General features: G+C 33.7%; 1 protein-coding gene across 1 annotated transcript in view; it reads left to right on the forward strand.

Annotated features, from left to right (window-relative positions):
- Nucleotides 1-18,056, forward strand: part of LOC148949268 (unc-112-related protein-like) — a 73,336-nt gene that overhangs the window by 40,302 nt on the left and 14,978 nt on the right. The window contains exons 5-8 of the mRNA XM_089093310.1: nucleotides 2,991-3,102; nucleotides 5,557-5,741; nucleotides 11,504-11,714; nucleotides 17,685-17,860. Coding sequence (XP_088949436.1) covers nucleotides 2,991-3,102; nucleotides 5,557-5,741; nucleotides 11,504-11,714; nucleotides 17,685-17,860 — 684 coding nt within the window. The remainder of the gene's footprint in view (nucleotides 1-2,990; nucleotides 3,103-5,556; nucleotides 5,742-11,503; nucleotides 11,715-17,684; nucleotides 17,861-18,056) is intronic.

The following is an 18,056-nucleotide window of genomic DNA, read 5'->3' on the forward strand; positions in this document are numbered from 1 at the left end:
TTTTGGTGTTTAATTATAACTGTGAATATTCTACGAGTGTTTGATTATACTACACGTGATTTCGAACGTGGATGGCGTTTGGGTCGTCCTTTAATGGGTGAATTATTTTGGCTGTGTACGTATTGACCGAGAACAAAAAAGAACACCCAAAACGAAATTTGTCATCTGCAGACACGTACGAGACATTTTCCAGAATTCAGGTGGTATTACATTACTTTGAAAAATGTGTTGAAAGGTGAGCGATATAGGAAATATTTAACTTATATACACAGATTTTGGCTTTTAAAATGCAGCTTTAGCCTCAGATTTGTAATTAGAAATTTCAGAAACCCTAGATCACCAATTTTGGTGTGGAAATGTCATTCTATAATTGTTAACTTAATTTCTATTAATTAAGAGGATTCATTCCACAATCTTTTATCAGTTTTAATTATTAACCTCGTACTCTTTTACTCCAATCCTATATAATCTCTGACTGATCTTGAGTCGAAAGTAGTATAACATAGCTACGTGTGTTACATTTGACTGGGGAGGGGGTGGTGGAGTTGGCATATGTCCGAAGTCCCCGCTTTTGGCCCTCCAGTTATACATTTTGGAAATTATTATATACCCCGCATTTCAGCAAAGATGGACATGGCCACAATTTGTGCAATACTTTCTTAACGTCTTTGGATGTCTTTATTTCATTTTTAGCCTTAGACTTGTCACCAGCAAGCTCAGAAATCATAAACCAACTTTGACTAAATATATATGCTGTAATATCACTGTCCACATTGATCATTAAGAAACATTCTCTAAATAATCCCTGAATGTCCATGATTCGAAAGAGGTATAACTTGTCTATATGAGCGACGTGGGAACTGCAGTAGACTATAGGGGGTGATGCTAGCGTTGGTTGGGGCCCAAGGACCCTGCTCAAAGCCCCAAAACCATGCAGATTGAAAATATTTATACGGTACTGATTTCAGGAAGGTCCAAAATGCCTATCATTCGTTAAAACTGTATTAGTGTTATTTGATTTGGAAGTGTTTATTGCAATATTAGCTTCAGGTCTGCAATTATCAAGCTCAGCAATCCTTATCAACCATTTTTCTGGAAATGAAGTACCATATATGAAATCAATACATGGTATTCAAAAGATCCAACGGCCCGTCCTGACTTAGGCCCCGTGTAAAATTTGTCTACGAAGTTTTGTTGCTTTATGTAAGTTTGCTTTATGCCGATTATTTGCATAATTTGGGGGCCTTTACCTCTGGTGTTGCAATTATCATATTGCCCCAACGTTTTAAATTTTTTCGTTCGCTCTGATTTAAACGGCTGACTAGAAATTTTGATCTGATGACTTTTTAGGCTCCTGGGACACATGGAGTATTGAATAAGGTCAGAATGCCCTTCGATGTGTATCTACCTTAAAAAATATACTAGAAATCATAATTTGCTATCAAATGAGGTTTTATTTTACTTTTTTTTACGGTCATTTGCTTTATATGATAACCTCTGTAGAAAAAAGTACTCGGGACACATTTCCCTCTTTACTTAGTGAACGCGGCTGCGTTGACTACGATTGAATTGAGACAGTTTGATAGTTTCGGTTGAAAAGTCTATGTAAGCAAAAAAAAAATTTAACAAAGTTAAAAAATACAGTAATTATCGGAGCAACATGATGAGAAATCTTTGGACATAGAAGTCGTTTTAGTGGGTATCTTTCTCATTCTGTTGGGTGGCAAGCCACCGAATCCTTTAAAGTTAATGACGCTCTTCAACGCTGTTATCTTCAGAAAGTACAGAGATGCTAATGAGGTTTGTAAAGGGAAATTGATATAGAGACGCCGGTGCGAGTGGCTGGTATAGTGAGAACCATATAGCTACCACCATTCTCTTTAGAAGAGGTGGGACAAGGGAACCCTGAAGATCTTTCATACGATCGCCTTCTGCGTTAGCAAAATTTGGCCAAGAACACAACAAAATCTGATACAAAAATGTTAATGCTTCGAATTTTTTGACGCACATTTTGAAGTACTGGATCTTTCCTCGAGTAAAAAAACACCTTTGATCTCTTTTCCTGAGGTACCAATTATTGCCATCTAAATTAAGTCAGGTCGAGTAATTTTTACGCTATTTCGGTTATATTTTCCCTTTTCATAAAGAAAGAAAAACGAGAAAAAATGGGGTTTTTATAGGCCAAATGAAAATACTGAAAAAACACACATAGCTATTATTTTGAGAGTAATACCACCTCTCTTTTTTAGCGCGAAACGAAATCATAAGTCCAAAGGAGAGGCCGAAGAAAAAAACGACCAAAAACAAACGTGGAAAGTCAATGTGGAAAGAACCCAAAAACCAATGAAAAACCAAAAACTTTAAAGATGAATGAAATTTAAAGAAAGCCGTAAAATATAAGAATTAAAACCAAATAGATAACAACCATAAAAGCGAATCATTCGCCAATATCCATGATTTGCACAAAATCCAAAAAATTATGAACTGCCATCGACGGATACTAGCGAACAGCTGAGAAAGAAAAGAAAACAATTCATTCACTCAAAAACAAAACGAACCAGCAATTAGGCCTAAAAAACCCCATTTTTGCTCGTTTTTCTAACTTTATGTGATGTCAGGCCAATGTGGTTTAAGAAATTATCTTTTCTCTTTTCTTTTTTTAAAGGTCTACATCCAGTTCTGGTCGATTTTTCAACACTCTTTTGTTGTTTTGATGATCTTTTCTAAATGTTATAATTGCTGGTTAGAAAGGGTTTCTGTCAAAAATGTGGTAAATTATAAGCACTAGTATAAATTTAGGAGCTCAAAAATTAGTGTAAATTAGTATACAGGTTTGTTTTTTGTATATGTTTTTGTTTTTATATATGTATGTGTATTTTGTATATGTATGTTTTTTTGTATATGTTTTTTGTTTCGAATTACGGATTTATCATAGTACAAGTGCGTATAGGACAAAATAGTTATATTAAGCATGCTACTTTTTTCTTTAGTTCAAACAACAGCTTGGATAAGTCTGTTCCAAATTGCGCTCCCATTACTCCAATTAAGACAAGCCATCATAGTCACAGCCATAGTGACAGTATTGGAACACCCTTGAATTCGGTATGTTTGTGCAAGAATTTGTGTATATTTTATGAATATATTTTGACCTTTCTTTAAAAAATATCGATTATAATTCTCCTCTTCTAAAAGTTCAACTTTTATCTTTATTGTTCCATGCTCCAAGATAAAGTTAAAACAGCGCGGCCAATTTGGCTAGTTTCTGCTAAGTGACTAGTAAAAGTCCAATTTGGCTTATTATATTTTAAAAAATTAGCCAATAGGGTAAAAGATAAGATACGAATTAACTGTATTAATAAAAGAAAAGCGCAATTTGCTCAAATCAGCCAAGTTGGCCTAGATAGTGCTAGTGATGTTTGCCACTTGGGCTGGTGTCCTCGGCCGCTTGCCGCTTGGACTATAATCATAGCCAAATTCTGAATATTTAACCTATTCACCTCGATTTCTCCTATTTATATATTTTTGGTCTCAATTATTGCAATAACATAAACTTAAAATAATATAAAAACAAGTGTATTTAATTTTCAAAATAATGCTATAGAACAAAACAAAGTAAGCACATTAAAACGAGCCAAAGGTTGAAACGAACATATGCTAGAATAAATGGAATTGTGTATTTTCTTTACCAATGGAATTCTAATTTTTATATAAAGGTTAGAATAGGATACTGAGACCAGTATGGGTAAATGATCTAGGGGAGTGAGCCCGATGAATTATAACTAATGTATTATTAAATTTGATGTATTAGTCTTGGTTACTACATAGAATATGTCCAGAAACAAGGATAATTTCTTAAACCATTTTGGCCCACCATAACATAAAGAAAGAAAACGATCAAAAATGAGGCTTTTAATGGCCAAACGAAAATACTGAAGAAACAAACAAAGCGAATATTTTGAGAGAACAACCGCCTCTTCCTCAGCGCGAACAAAATAATATAAACAAGGGAAATTCCGAAGAAAAAAAAAACAAAAAAAAAACGCGGAAAGTCAATGAAAAATAAAAACTAATTAAAACAACAGCCAAAAAATTAAAATATAAATAAAATTCAATAAAAAGACAAAATTATAAGAATTAAAATCAAATTCCTAACAACCATAAAGTGAGTCATTCGCCAATATCCGCGATTTGCATAAAATCCAAACATTCTTAACTGCCATCGGCGGATACTAACGAACAACTGAGGAAATAAAAGAGAAAATTTCATTCACTGAAACAAACGAACCAGCAATTAAATAAATCGGAAAACTAGGTCACCTGATTTCTGATCTTAACAATTACATTTGATTACATTGAATGTGTCATGAAACCTAGGCTGTGATAATAGAAGTAGATAGTGTTTAAACTTAAAGCAACCTAAACCGAACTTTCGGGGACGGGGTTAGTTAATGTTTAACTTATGAAGGTTGGCTATCAAGCCCCAGTCCTATTAAGTGTAAGCAAAGAAATTGTTTATATAGAAAACTCAATTTGGCTAAGTATCAGAAGATTGATTCGGTACCTGGGAAAATGTTTGCTTTGCGCCATCCCTAATTTTGTTAGCTATAAGGTCCATTTGGCCCTAAAAGACAAGACACATGAAGATTGCTTGATATCAGGCTATTGGGTGTCTTCCTACGAAATAAACGAATGTTTGCACATCTTCTCTTACGATGTAAATAAAGAAAAAAAAACGCTAATTAAGAAAAAGAAAAAACCTAGCGAGTGTGGTTCTCATCTAGTAGGTAAAATCTAAAAAAAAAAAATAAACAAGAAAGGCATATAATTTAACAAAAGACAAAGTAATTTGACGAGCGTAAAAGACAAAAGACGTAAAAAGACAAAAGAGTAAAAGACGAGTGTAATTTCAACCAGTGAATAAAACAATAGACAAAAAAAAAACAACAAACGATCATTCGACGAAACAAAACAAAACGACGAAAAACAGAAATGTTAAAAATAATTAAGAAAAATAAAAATCAAACGAGTGTGATTTACCGCAACTGAATAAAAACGAAAAGACAAAGCAGACATTCCGACAAAGACTTCTTTTAAGCCGTCCTCATTGTTCAAGGAAATGAAGGAAAAAAGGTATTTACATGAAAAAGCTTTTGAAGAAAATACACTTTAGAAAAGTTTTACTTTGTAATCTCGCAGAAAATTAAATTGACAAATGAGGCTCGTATGTTCTTTTTTTTTTTTTTTTTTTTTTTTTTTTTTTTTTTTTTTAATACAAAATTAAAAAACTGTGTTCACATGCTCGTGTATGCTTACCGTAGGTTCTTTCTGTGACGAAACTGGCTATACATGATTATAGCCTTCGGGAAAGCATTAGAGGGATCCCCTCGTACTTTATTTAGTGTATCCGTTTCCTCGACATGTCAATAAAACATGACACCATCTACATAAAACGACGCTCTTAAAGTTAGGTGCCATGACACTATTTAAGTTAGGTGAAATAAGTCTGAGAAAAAGTAATATTGCAAGAGCTTTTAGAAGTTTTAACTCTTTTTGCAGTCAGCAACATACAGAAAAGGCTCTCTTGCTCCTGGCTCTCCTAATAGCACATTTAACTCCCTGAACGCGTCTTTTAGCGGTTTGGATTTATCACAGTCGATGTCACCATCTCAACTCACTCCAGATGTCAAAGCTCGATCTCTCCGACCTAAAAGCTTGGCAGAAAAGGCCAGAATGAATGTTCGGTAATAAGAAGTGTTTTGTTTATTTCTTCAATACTTTTTTTTGTATATTTTTAACGGGAAAATGTAGGTCAATGGTATAATATTCAAGTCTCTCTGTTTTGTAATTACTTTTTTGAGGTTTTTCAGGCAGAAAGAAGCTGTTTTCCTCCAGTATTTTTTATCGATATAATTTCTTTGTCTTTTCAAGATGATGTAACATAAGGAGGACATCGCACAATGTAGTTTGCAATGACTTAGAAAAAACTTTCGGAAAAAGAAGTTTTCTAAAGAAAAGTAAAGGCTATATTAAACTCATTAGGGCTCTCTGGGCTCTAACTCACTAGGAGACAAAAAGATCTTGCAAGAGCTTGGTCGGTGATTCAGACAATTTTCAGTTTGCCATAACAATAACAGCGAAACAACAAAAAGTAATAGTGTGAAGCTAATCAAAATTTACTTATAAAAGTGGACTAGTTGTTTGATATATAATAATATCAGTTTCTGGAAGTCTTAGAAATTTCATTGCTATAATTATAAAACAGATAACTTTGAAATATATTTTGTTTTCAGTAAAGTTCAGGTGACACTTTGGTATTTGGAGGTCTCGGGGGTTGATAACCCTACCTTTATTTATGTCAATCTTCTTTTCGTTTTAAGTTTCATTTTATCATTCATTTTAATATTTTGCGGATCCATTTATTCATCAATGGCAGTATCTTTTGTTTTTATGTTTGATATGATTATTCATTTTGGTTTCAATCCCTTTTTAGTTTCATTTTAATTGGTAGTAATTTTTATTTGGTTTAAGTTTGAATTATTATATGACTAACTATTTCAAAGAGTGACTTGGGTAAAAGTGATGACAACGAAGTCCGTTCTTTACTAGGCTTTGCTGGAAAAGAAACTGAAGACTTTTTCCGTGAAGACGTTTACTAGTGAAACGTCCCCTTAAGACGTTCGCTGAAACTGAAGACGTTTACTTGTAAAAAGTCAGCTGTTATGGGGCTTTTAGACTTAATCCAAAGAAGCTTGGTGTGAGGGGGGGGGGGGGGGTGACGTCAGCCTTTTGACTTCCTCAAATCAGTTTTGAATAATTTTCTAATGGTTTGTTTCAGTCTTATTTTAGACATATGACTTATTTTCTTTGATTAATTAAAAAAAACTTTCCGAAAAATAAGTTTTTTAAAGAAAAGTAAAGGCCATTTTAAACTTAAGCTCAGCAGATACAAATACGTGTTAACACTCAAGCTCAAAATAACCAGAAATTACCATTAAAGAAGACACGAAACCCAAAACGAACAGAAATTAAATAAACAATCATAACAAAAAACATACAACAAGTAATAATATATATGAATCTTCAAACCTTAAAGCTAGTAATGCTTAAATTTAATATGCAAATCAAGCTTAAAACGAAAAAAAATATTTTGGTACTAAAGTATAAATGAAACTTAAAAAGAACAGAAATTAAATAAACAATCAATGCGAACAAACATACAATATATATTAATGTAAATGAAAAAAAAAATCTTAAAACGAGTGAAACTTAAATTGAATGTGCAAATCAAGTTTGAATTGAACAAAAATAACGACAAACAAGAGTTTGGGTATCGCCTCACTGCAGAAGCCTAAAACCTACTGCGTCATTGGCGCCCTACTGAAAACTATATGAGTCTTGAACAGTCTTGGAAAGTATAAACAAAATAAAATTGAATATTAGATATATAATGATATTAATTGTTGAAAGATCCATCAGTTCAAGATTTTTTTTTTTCACTGTAATTTTATTTTCATTTTGAATGGTGTAAGAACTGGAAAAGAATAAATTTGTAATATACGAGTAATTCGTTTTTAGTGAAGCAATGACGCAGAATGCTTTAGGTTTTTACAGTTAAAGAAGGGGGCAGTATCCAAATTTTGTTTGTAATGAAACTATATTTGTCTTGACTAATCTTGAAAAGAGCTAATAAATTAAACTGAATATTGATGTATAATGGTATTAATTGCTGAAAGCTCATCAGTTAAAAATTTTACTGTAATTTCAATGTTTATTTTCAATAGTAAGTACAAAAGAAAACATTTGTAATATAATTCGTTTTCAGTAAAGCACCAATAGTAGGCTTTAGGCTTCTGCAGTGAGGCGATACCCGAACTCTTGTTTGTAGTTATTTTTATTCGATTCAAACGTGATTTGCATATTCAATTTAAGTTTCACTCGTTTTAAGATTTATTTTTTCATTTACATTATAATCTATTGTATGTTTGTTCGCATTGATTGTTTATTTAATTCCTGTTCCTTTTAAGTTTCATTTATACTTTAATAGTAAAATATTTTTTTTCGTTTTAAGCTTGATCTTCATATTCAATCTAAGCATTACTCGCTTTAAGATCTATTTACTCATTTATATTATTACTTGTTGTACGTTTTTTGCTACGGTTGTTTATTTAATTTCTGTTTGCTTTGGGTTTCATTTATTCTTTAATAGTAATTTCTGGTCATTTTGGGTTTTAATTTTCAAATGTATTTTTTTCAGCTGAGCTGATTTTTACAATGGCGTTTACTTTTCTTTGAAAAACTTATTTTAGGAAAGATTTAAATTAAATTTTTTTTCGTTTTTGATTACAAAAAGTTTCAAGTTTTATGGCGTTGGGGGGGGGGGGGGGTCGCTTACTGTCCGATTATTCTTGACTTTAAAAAACGGATCTAGAACTTTCGATTTAAATCGAATGAGGCTTTGTTCAAAGTCTATACGATTACTTCTTTGATAAAAATCTTATATATGAACAATAGACAGCTTGCATAACTTGTGGACATCGATTGACAACAATGAATGGATTGAAAAAATTGCTTCAATAAAGGTGTTTTGACCATTTCACTTGCTGACACAGAGAGATAACGACTGTTTGGAATTGACCTTAATAGGATTTTGTTTGCCAAAGCAATTTTGCGTCTATCGCAGAGTATGTATTTTAACATTATAATTGGATAATTATAATAGATTTATTATGTGTTCTTCCCATACAAAACTTTACCTTATTAAAGTCTTTGGGCTGGGGGCGGCGTACTCGGCATAAAGAAGGAAACTCTAGCGTAGACAGTAGGACAGGGGGAGGGTGAGGTTGGAGACTAATCCAATACGGGGTGGATCTTCACTCATCTCCTCCGTTCCCGATTTAGGAGATTAGACAGACTCATTGGGCTGTTGAATGTTGGACCGTTTGAGTTGTGGAAGACGTTTAAATACTAAAAAATACTTTATATTTTTAGTTATTGCAGGATTTATTTCACAGATTGTGCAATGGTGAGCCCCCTGACCCATGATTTGGGTGAGCCCCAACTCATAATGTGCAATTTTGATTAATTGTTCAGTGTTAAGTGCTTAGATTATTCTATATATTTTATTTTGAGTTATACTTTTATCGCATTGTGTTCATTTTTAAGGGGTATAAAAATGATATCATAGGGATATAAAATAGGGTTTAGGGGGGGGGGAGCTGGTTACCCTCCTAATATCTTTTGACGCTTAAAAAGTGAACTAGAACTTTCAATTTCCAATCAAATGAGCCCTCTCTGAAGTTTATACGACAATGTTGTCTATACAAAACCTTATATGCCCCCAGGGCACAACTTGCTACCCTTGCTCTGAGGGCTGTGGGGGAGTTGTCATCCTGAGAGACCTAATTTCCAGAACTTAAAACTACGTTTAATAAACTGGCTGTCTCAAAATTTTGATTGGATGTGTTTGTGGAAAAGGTGGGCGTGAGAGGGGGGCTAGTTGCCCTCAAATCACTTTCGACTATTAAAAAGGGCACTAGCCCTTAGAATTTCAATCGACTGAGCCTTTTTTGAAGTTTCTACGACACCGCCTTCTATAAAAACATTATATGCCCCCAGGGAATAACTTAAAACCCTTGCCTTGAGGGTTGTGGGGGAGTGTCCTCCTCAAAACATATTTTCTATCTGAAAATCAACTACGTTGAACAAAATAGTTATCTAAAAATTTTGATTGGATGTTTTTGGGGGAACGATTGACGTGGGGGGAGGGCTAGTTGCCCTCCAATCATTTTTGACTTTTAAAAAGGGCACTAGAACTCTCGATTTCCAATCGAATGAGCCCCCTTTGAAGTTTCTACGACGATCCCTTTCATATGAAGTGCCTCTGGAAAAAAATAATAATAATAAATAAATAATAAAACATTGGAGCCGTATGGCCTTTACTATAGGCAACGCTATAGCGTTGCCTCTGAAAAGAGTAGGAAGAGTGAATGAGTTTGGTTTGTGATGAAAGGTTTTGTGACGCTGGTCAAGCCACAATAGTGGCTTAATAAAGCGTCACACGTTCTTACCATTTTCTACGTTTGGTTGATAATGATATTTAAAATATGTGGTAAGTGCCAGTTAACTATGATGTAATTATTAGTCGAAAATAAAACCCTTCTAATCTTTCTTTTTTTTTATACTGGAAAACAAGTTGAACTTGTAATGATCTTTTTCGTTCGTTTTTTTTTTTTTCTCAACGCCATCTTGGCTGAGAGAAGTAGAGGGACTTTTGCATAGTGGGTGCAGGAGGGTTCTGCCTATGCCTGAACTGCGGCTTGAACAATCAGCCACATCTATATACAGATTAAATTTCATTTAGAGTGAAAAAATCTGTTCCGCAGTGAGTAATTTTGACCTATTTCTAAATTGAATTATTGACGTTAACAATTGAAATTAAAAGCAAAAAATATTGTATATATGTTTTTTGCTTTTAGCTTACACAGGACCTAAGGTAAATTAGCCACTTTGAAGAATAAAGTATAATGTCTCTGCTTTCAGAAAATTTCCAGTTTGATCGGAATAAAGTTAAACCTTTGAAATCAACATTTCAGGAAATTAATTCATAAAAGGTCGTTATTCAAGAAATGGTAGGTGGGAGTTTGAAAACGTGTTTTTTCTTAATTTTATACAGATCAGTGCTTTTGAATTTTTTGGTCTTCCATTTGTTAAGGGGTGATTAAAGAACTAAAGCAACACTAATTTTATATATCGGCTAATGGCTAAGAAAAAAAATTCAGAAACAAATAAATAATTGAAAATTAACTAATAAGTAAAAATCAAACTAGGTATGTTTTTTTTTCTGCTGGGTAGTACCGTGCCCACGATGGCACTAGAGTTTTAATTTTTGCTAAACTCATTTAAAAGCTTCAAAGGTTCAAGTCTTGTAGTGTTCGCACACTGTTGAGTTTGTTTTTTTTTTGTCTTAAGAAGTGACTAAAGCAACACTGATGTGTATCTATCATTGAATAACGAAGAAAGGACTTAATAAATAACTGCAAGATAATTTATTAAAGAAACATCAAACTAGTTTCTGTTCCGGATCTGCTGCGTAACGCTCTTCTCACTGTGGCTTTTGTAGTTCGTAATTTCTACTAAACCCATTTTAAAGCGCCGAAGATTCTAATCTTGTAGTGTTTGTATACTCTTTAGACTTGTTCTTTTTTTGTCTCATTTGTATCGTTTCTTTTTCTTTTTTATTTTTATTTTATTTATTTAATTATTTAATTTATTCTTCTATATTTTTTATTATTATTTTCTCTTTATTTTATTTTTGTCTTATTTCATTTTATGGGTTGTATCATTTTTATCAAATCTTATTTTTTCTTTCTTTATTTATTTGCCCTTTTTATATTTATTTTATTTATTTAATTATTTTGTATGTTCTTCTATATTAATTTTTTTTTATTTTGTCTTTAGCTTATTTTTATCTTAGTTCATTTGTCATTTTATCTTATTGTTATAGGTGGTTAAACTCTTCCATGTCAATTATGGAACAAGGAATCAGAGAGTTTAGCACATTATTATTGAGGTACAAGTTCTATTCGTTTTATGATCTGAATCCCAAGCTGGATCAAGTCCGAATTAATCAAATATATGAGCAAGCGAAATGGGAATTGTTGAATGAAGAAATTGACTGCACAGAAGATGAAGCTGTTATGTTTGCTGCACTGCAGGTATTTTGATGATACTAGTAAACGTACTTATAGTCAGGGGGCCAGTATATCTCCAATCCTCCTTGAGATCAGATTGATAAATGTATTAAGGACATTTGAAGAAATTAGGACAACTATTGAATAGAGAATTGACCTTGCGGAAGATGAAGCTTTTATATTTGCCTCCCTTCTTATATTATGATTACAGTAATGAAAATATTTGTATTCAGGGGGTTAGGGCATATTGCCACCCCCCCCCCTTTGAGATAGGTTTAAAAGATATATCAGGAATATTTAGGGAGTGTAATCGCACTTTTTAGAAGTTTTAGACCACCCCTCGAGTTCTAGAAACAGACCTTTGATACCCTTAATATGATATTGACTTTGTAAACATAGGGCCATAAACATTCCTGTGTATGAGAGGGATATTCCCTAGCGTTCGGAAGACAAATCTTCCCCCCCCCCCTCGTATTTCAATGAACATAGGTCTATATACACCTGTCGCTGTAATCAATATCTAAAACCCATGATTTTTTCCATTAAAAAGAATATTTTTCCATTAAAAAAAGAAATATTTTTATTCAGTGGAAAATTTTTTTTATTTATGAAGAACTAAGGCCAAACTTAACAAAAATAAAGACGAAATTTTACTTTCATACCAGAAATCCTTTTCAGTAATTAAACAGTAGGCTAAATATAAGGAGAGGATTTTGGTAAACTGTTTTTACTCTTGTTTTATTTTGTTTTCAGATATTCGAAATGCGTGTTTTTCACGTTCAAAATTTACTTTTATTGATTCTTCTCTGGAAATGGATTCCGAATTTGGACACAAAATATTTTGTTCTGTTGTATTTATTAGTTTATAACTATTTTATTATAATCTTTTTGTATTTATGGGGGGATGTTTTTGAGGCTTATTGTCTTTAATATTTGTTTTTTTATCATTGTTCCTGTGATTAAATTGTCCCTAAATGTTTTGAGTCTGCATTATCAGAAATAAAATACTATGAACTTGAACATTTTTGTACCATTGGACTATTGTAAGAATTTTGCTTTATCCTGCACTGAAAATGACTAAAAATAGGACTGAAAATGGTCCAATGGACCAATTTTGTGTCCCAAGATTTGCCGTTTGCGAAACGTAATTATTGCTTCCCAATAGGGTAATGATCATTAATAAAAATTATAAATAACCCTAACCTAGATTCCATTCAAAATTTATCAGAGCCCCTAGATAATGATAGACAGTGGCCTTAACCCTAACCCAAGCTAGTAGTGTTAACTAGGCTAAACTTTTTTACTCATAGCAGGGCCCATACAAAAGGGGGGCGGGTCTGGGCCCTAATGAAACCCGAAATTTTCTTGAATTTCTTTTTCATTTCTTGTTCAAGTTATCAAAAATTATTGCTCCCCCCAGCCGGAAAATGTATATGTGCAATCCTAACTGAAGTTAGAAACTAGATACCCACCCTAACCTATAGTTAACGCAAGTCAACCTAACCTGTATAGATCAACGTCGACGATAATTTAGGGTCAATATTTAATAATTTACAATATATATTTCCCTAACCTATTTGTTCGAATAGATAAGAGTTCTGTTTTCCTGGAAAAAAACCTACTAAAAGGGAACCTAGCATTATCTTTTGGGCGTCTTTAGATAACTAGAACATACCTCTAAGCTATATATTACGCAAATTTGTGCTCTCCTAATTTCAAGGGGGGGGGGGTATTTTGTTTTTGTCTTAAATATAGTTTTGAACTTTATTATTTTGTTATTAAACTAAAGAAAAAATCGAGGTATCGACATCAGTGTATCATAGTGAAGTGATGTATTGTAAATATTTCAAAATTAAAAGACATTTAGTAAAATTTCAAATTCTCAGTTGTAGCCTATTAGTTTGAAACTAAGGCTGATTGTGCAGGCGACTGACTGCCAATATAAAAGAATGATTTAGTTTCCATGTCAGTCTACTTAATTGAGGAGATTGTGGCAGATAAAGGATTTAAGTGCATTATGCTCAGTCCATTGTATGCACAGTGCAAATTGTGTTTTGACTAACCAATGAATTGATTTTGAATTTTAATGTAAACAGCTTCCTTGAAATTTGTTTCTCATTTTTGTTTGAGGATTTTTAAGTCAATTTTTACTGCTTGGATTCTTTTTTTAGGGGGGGGGGGATAACAAAAAACTCATTTTTTTCTAAAAAAGATTTTTTTTTCAAATTTTCTTCAAAAAGCTTAAATAAGAGAATGATGTTAAACCTGTCCTTGAATAAAAGAATTTGGATGGGGATCGGAATTAATATGGAATATCATACAGAACGTGTATATATTTTAGACGTGAAATTAATTTCAGTTTCAATTTCTTGACGGAGTGGGGGGGGGGGCTGAAAGTACACAAATTTACAAATCTAGGCCGCCAAGAAGACCAAATAAATTAATGATGGTTAATCACATTTCGTTATTAAAAATACTAGAGAGGTATGTATGTTTATATCAAAGCTGTGGAGTAAATTATGTTTGAATCGGGGCTGGAGGTGTACTTACGAGAGTGGGAGTTACGGGGCTGAAGTCCTTCCTCTCCTAATATGCTCTTGTTTTACAGATAATTGTCCTGAATGCTGCAGAAAAATTTTGTTGGTTTGAAAAATTTAAATTTGTTCTTTGTATATTTGACACCAAATAATTGTCACACAAATAAATAGAAACTAGTGAAATGTTAGTGAAACTCTCCTTCTTCCTATAACAATATTTTATGGGACCATGGGAAGACTTCAGAACCATTAAAAAACACGGATGAAGTCAATAATTGTGGACGGCCTTCCTTAAATTTGTTTGAAGTTGGGCAGTCCTTTGCACGTTTCTACTAAGGAAAACGAAGAAAGCCAACCTGATTTTCTTAATTTATAAATCCTAACGACTTTCTTTTCCATTAGGGTCATGCGGTAACTTAAAAGATCCCCTAATTTCCAAGAAACCTTAGAAACACATTTAATGTCTCTCATTTTGTGCTATAGATAGAGATATTCAGTTTTAATGAAACTAATATCATTAGAAAGTGTGAATTTTGCTTTTTGATTAAACGACGCAGGATTTTCTTTTTAAAGTTTAGGAAAGGACAGTCCCCAAAAAAGTTCGAGCATAGTTTCATGGAAAGCGCTAAAAATCAGCTCAAACGAAATATTATTTGAGCAAGTCGATGGGTTTTGGATGCGGTGCTACCGGCTTTGAAAATTTGACAAGTATCTTAGTCAAACCACAAACTGAATAGCTCTCGATGATGACACGTTAGCCACGCTAAAAATCAGCTCAAACGAAATATTATTTGAGCAATTCGACGTGTTTTGGATGCAATGCTACCGGCTTTGAAAATTTGACAAGTATCTTAGTCAAACCACAAACTGAATAGCTCTCGATGGTGTCACGTTAGCCACGCTAAAAATCAGCTCAAACGAAATATTATTTGAGCAATTCGACGTGTTTTGGATGCGGTGCTACCGGCTTTGAAAATTTGACAAGTATCTTAGTCAAACCACAAACTGAATAGCTCTCGATGATGCCACGTTAGCCACGCTAAAAATCAGCTCAAACGAAATATTATTTGAGCAATTCGACGTGTTTTGGATGCACTGCTACCGGCTTTGAAAATTTGACAAGTATCTTAGTCAAACCACAAACTGAATAGCTCTCGATGGTGCCACGTTAGCCACGCTAAAAATCAGCTCAAACGAAATATTATTTGAGCAATTCGACGGGTTTTGGATGCGGTGCTACCAGCTTTGAAAATTTGACAAGTATCTGAGTCAAACCACAAACTGAATAGCTCTCGATGATGCCACGTTAGCCACGCTAAAAATCAGCTCAAACGAAATATTATTTGAGCAATTCGACGTGTTTTGGATGCAATGCTACCGGCTTTGAAAATTTGACAAGTATCTTAGTCAAACCACAAACTGAATAGCTCTCGATGTTGACACGTTAGCCACGCTAAAAATCAGCTCAAACGAAATATTATTTGAGCAATTCGACGGGTTTTGGATGCGGTGCTACCAGCTTTGAAAATTTGACAAGTATCTTAGTCAAACCACAAACTGAATAGCTCTCGATGATGCCACGTTAGCCACGCTAAAAATCAGCTCAAACGAAATATTATTTGAGCAATTCGACGGGTTTTGGATGCGGTGCTACCGGCTTTGAAAATTTGACAAGTATCTTAGTCAAACCACAATCTGAATAGCTCTCGATGATGGCTAGTTTTCTGAAAGAATTCACTGATGGGTTGTTTTTCATTGAGACGGTCAATCACTTAGTAACTAAGTATGCATAGCAATAAGGCTGGGTATTATAGTTTAGGCTAACCTCCAGAAAAGTGGGCTCGACTTTGGATGAACTTCGTTTCTTACTTTTGTTAGAAGGCAGCGAAACTTTGGGTATAGGTAGTTCAATGAGTTCAGTGTATTTACTTGTTATATTTAGTTTGACAACATTTTGTCTATTTCTTTCAATCCTAGAGCAGAAATCTGGTACAGCTACAATGTAGCTCCTTACATTTGTTTATTCACAGCAAAAACTTTTCCATGATTTTCTTGCACAGTGACTGAGGAATAACTCTAGCATTTTTGGCTACAGTTTTCCAGAGTGTAGCTTCGACCCTCGGAAAAATTGCATTCGAATTAATCCTAGAAAAAAAAAAAAACAATTCTGGATACTGGCCTCAACTAAAAACCCGTCTTGAAACCAATTATATAGCCTTCACGTATCCCATTGAGGCAACATAAGCTTTCCTAGCCTAGTCTTCCTTTTGAGTAGGCACAGTTATACATTTATACAAGGACGTGTCACATTGCACTTACCATTCTCAATAACAGATGAGCTGAAGTCAATTTTAAGTCCACTTTTATAACCAGATGGGCTGCAAGCATTCACTTCATCCAATCTTGGTGTCTTCATCCAAGCTAGTCTTCATCCAAGCTGGTATCAGTAGTGAAAGTTGGCTCTGTCTTGCTTGCGCCAAAGCTACATTATAAGTGACTATTACTAGCACTCACCTGCAACTGTCGCAGATTATATCGAGAGTCTGAATTTGCTTGGGTATATAACATCTTGGACCCTGCTGTACTGAATCTCTCACCCTCTCGTGCAACTGAGCTCTACTCTTTTGGGGTCCGAGTTTGATTAAGTAGTTTCTATTTTTAGTATTGAGGTCCGCGTGGTCCAATTCTTCAGAAGATATTCGATCTATTTGTGAATTTTGCTTTTGTAAATACTGTATTCAACATTGTCCTACACGTCCCAATGGGTGGAACCAGGTTATTAACTTCACTTGGCGATAGAAAATTCATGATCTTAATGTCAAACAACTCTTCCGGAGGACAAACCCAGCGTCTGCAATTAGATGTCAATTGGTTTATAGTATATTTAGGAAAAGAGACGAAGTTTGTCAGTTCCTCTAAAGTACTGAACAGTTGAATGTTTTCTTTCAGAATTTTAAGATTATATACTTGCGAACAACAAGTCTTTACAAAAACTTTACTTTTTCTCAGAAATATCTTATTTGTGAAGCATACATCACATTTGTCACGTTTAAGCTAATCACATTCAAAACATTTATAAAACATGGACGGTCAAAGAAGAATTTTTTGAGCCAAGCCGTCAAGAAGCATATCTAGTGGGATGGATTAGCTTATACCTCTAATAGTAAGTATTTTCACAAATCCAACATTAAAAATACTCAGTTTTATTGTTTCCAAATCTTAAAGTTAAATAAGTATGTGCAAAGGAAATCAAATGAGCCTTAATCTAAAAATACTTGGTTTGAAAGCTGGCATAAAATACCTTTTTTAGAATATAGAATTGAGTGTTTCCAGCTTGAAATGACGCTAAGGTCCTAATTTATTAACTATGTACTAAATAGGCACAAAAATGCGTTGAATTTGAAAAGTTGTGTATTATGGCCCAACTAATCAAAATAACGTCCTATGTTTTTTATAGTTGCAAGTGAACTTAACAAGTGCTTCACCACAGACCGATGAAACCGGCGAAGAAGAGGATGATATTGATGCTGCCTTGAATGAACTTCAACTGACCTTGGAGGGACCAAATGCAAATCTTAGTTCCGGTGACATCACACAAGTGCCGGAATTGTCTGATTATTTGCGATATATGAGGTAAAAGTTTTTATTGACATATCTACATGAACAGGAAAGGGATCTTCCCGGGATTTGCATGGAGGACTTTCTACTTCCTAGACAAAATTATGATTATGCTTCACACCTCCCCTCTCCTGTAGAAAAATCTTTTAACGGTCTTGTTTGATAGTTATACATACAATTTTTATCAAGGGAAGGGCCTTGAAGGGGGAGT

This window comes from Artemia sp. Qi Xiang Cuo, chromosome 8 (genome assembly GCF_049724085.1).
Source record: "Artemia sp. Qi Xiang Cuo chromosome 8, ASM4972408v1, whole genome shotgun sequence".
NCBI classification, from domain to species: Eukaryota; Metazoa; Arthropoda; class Branchiopoda; order Anostraca; family Artemiidae; genus Artemia; species Artemia sp. Qi Xiang Cuo.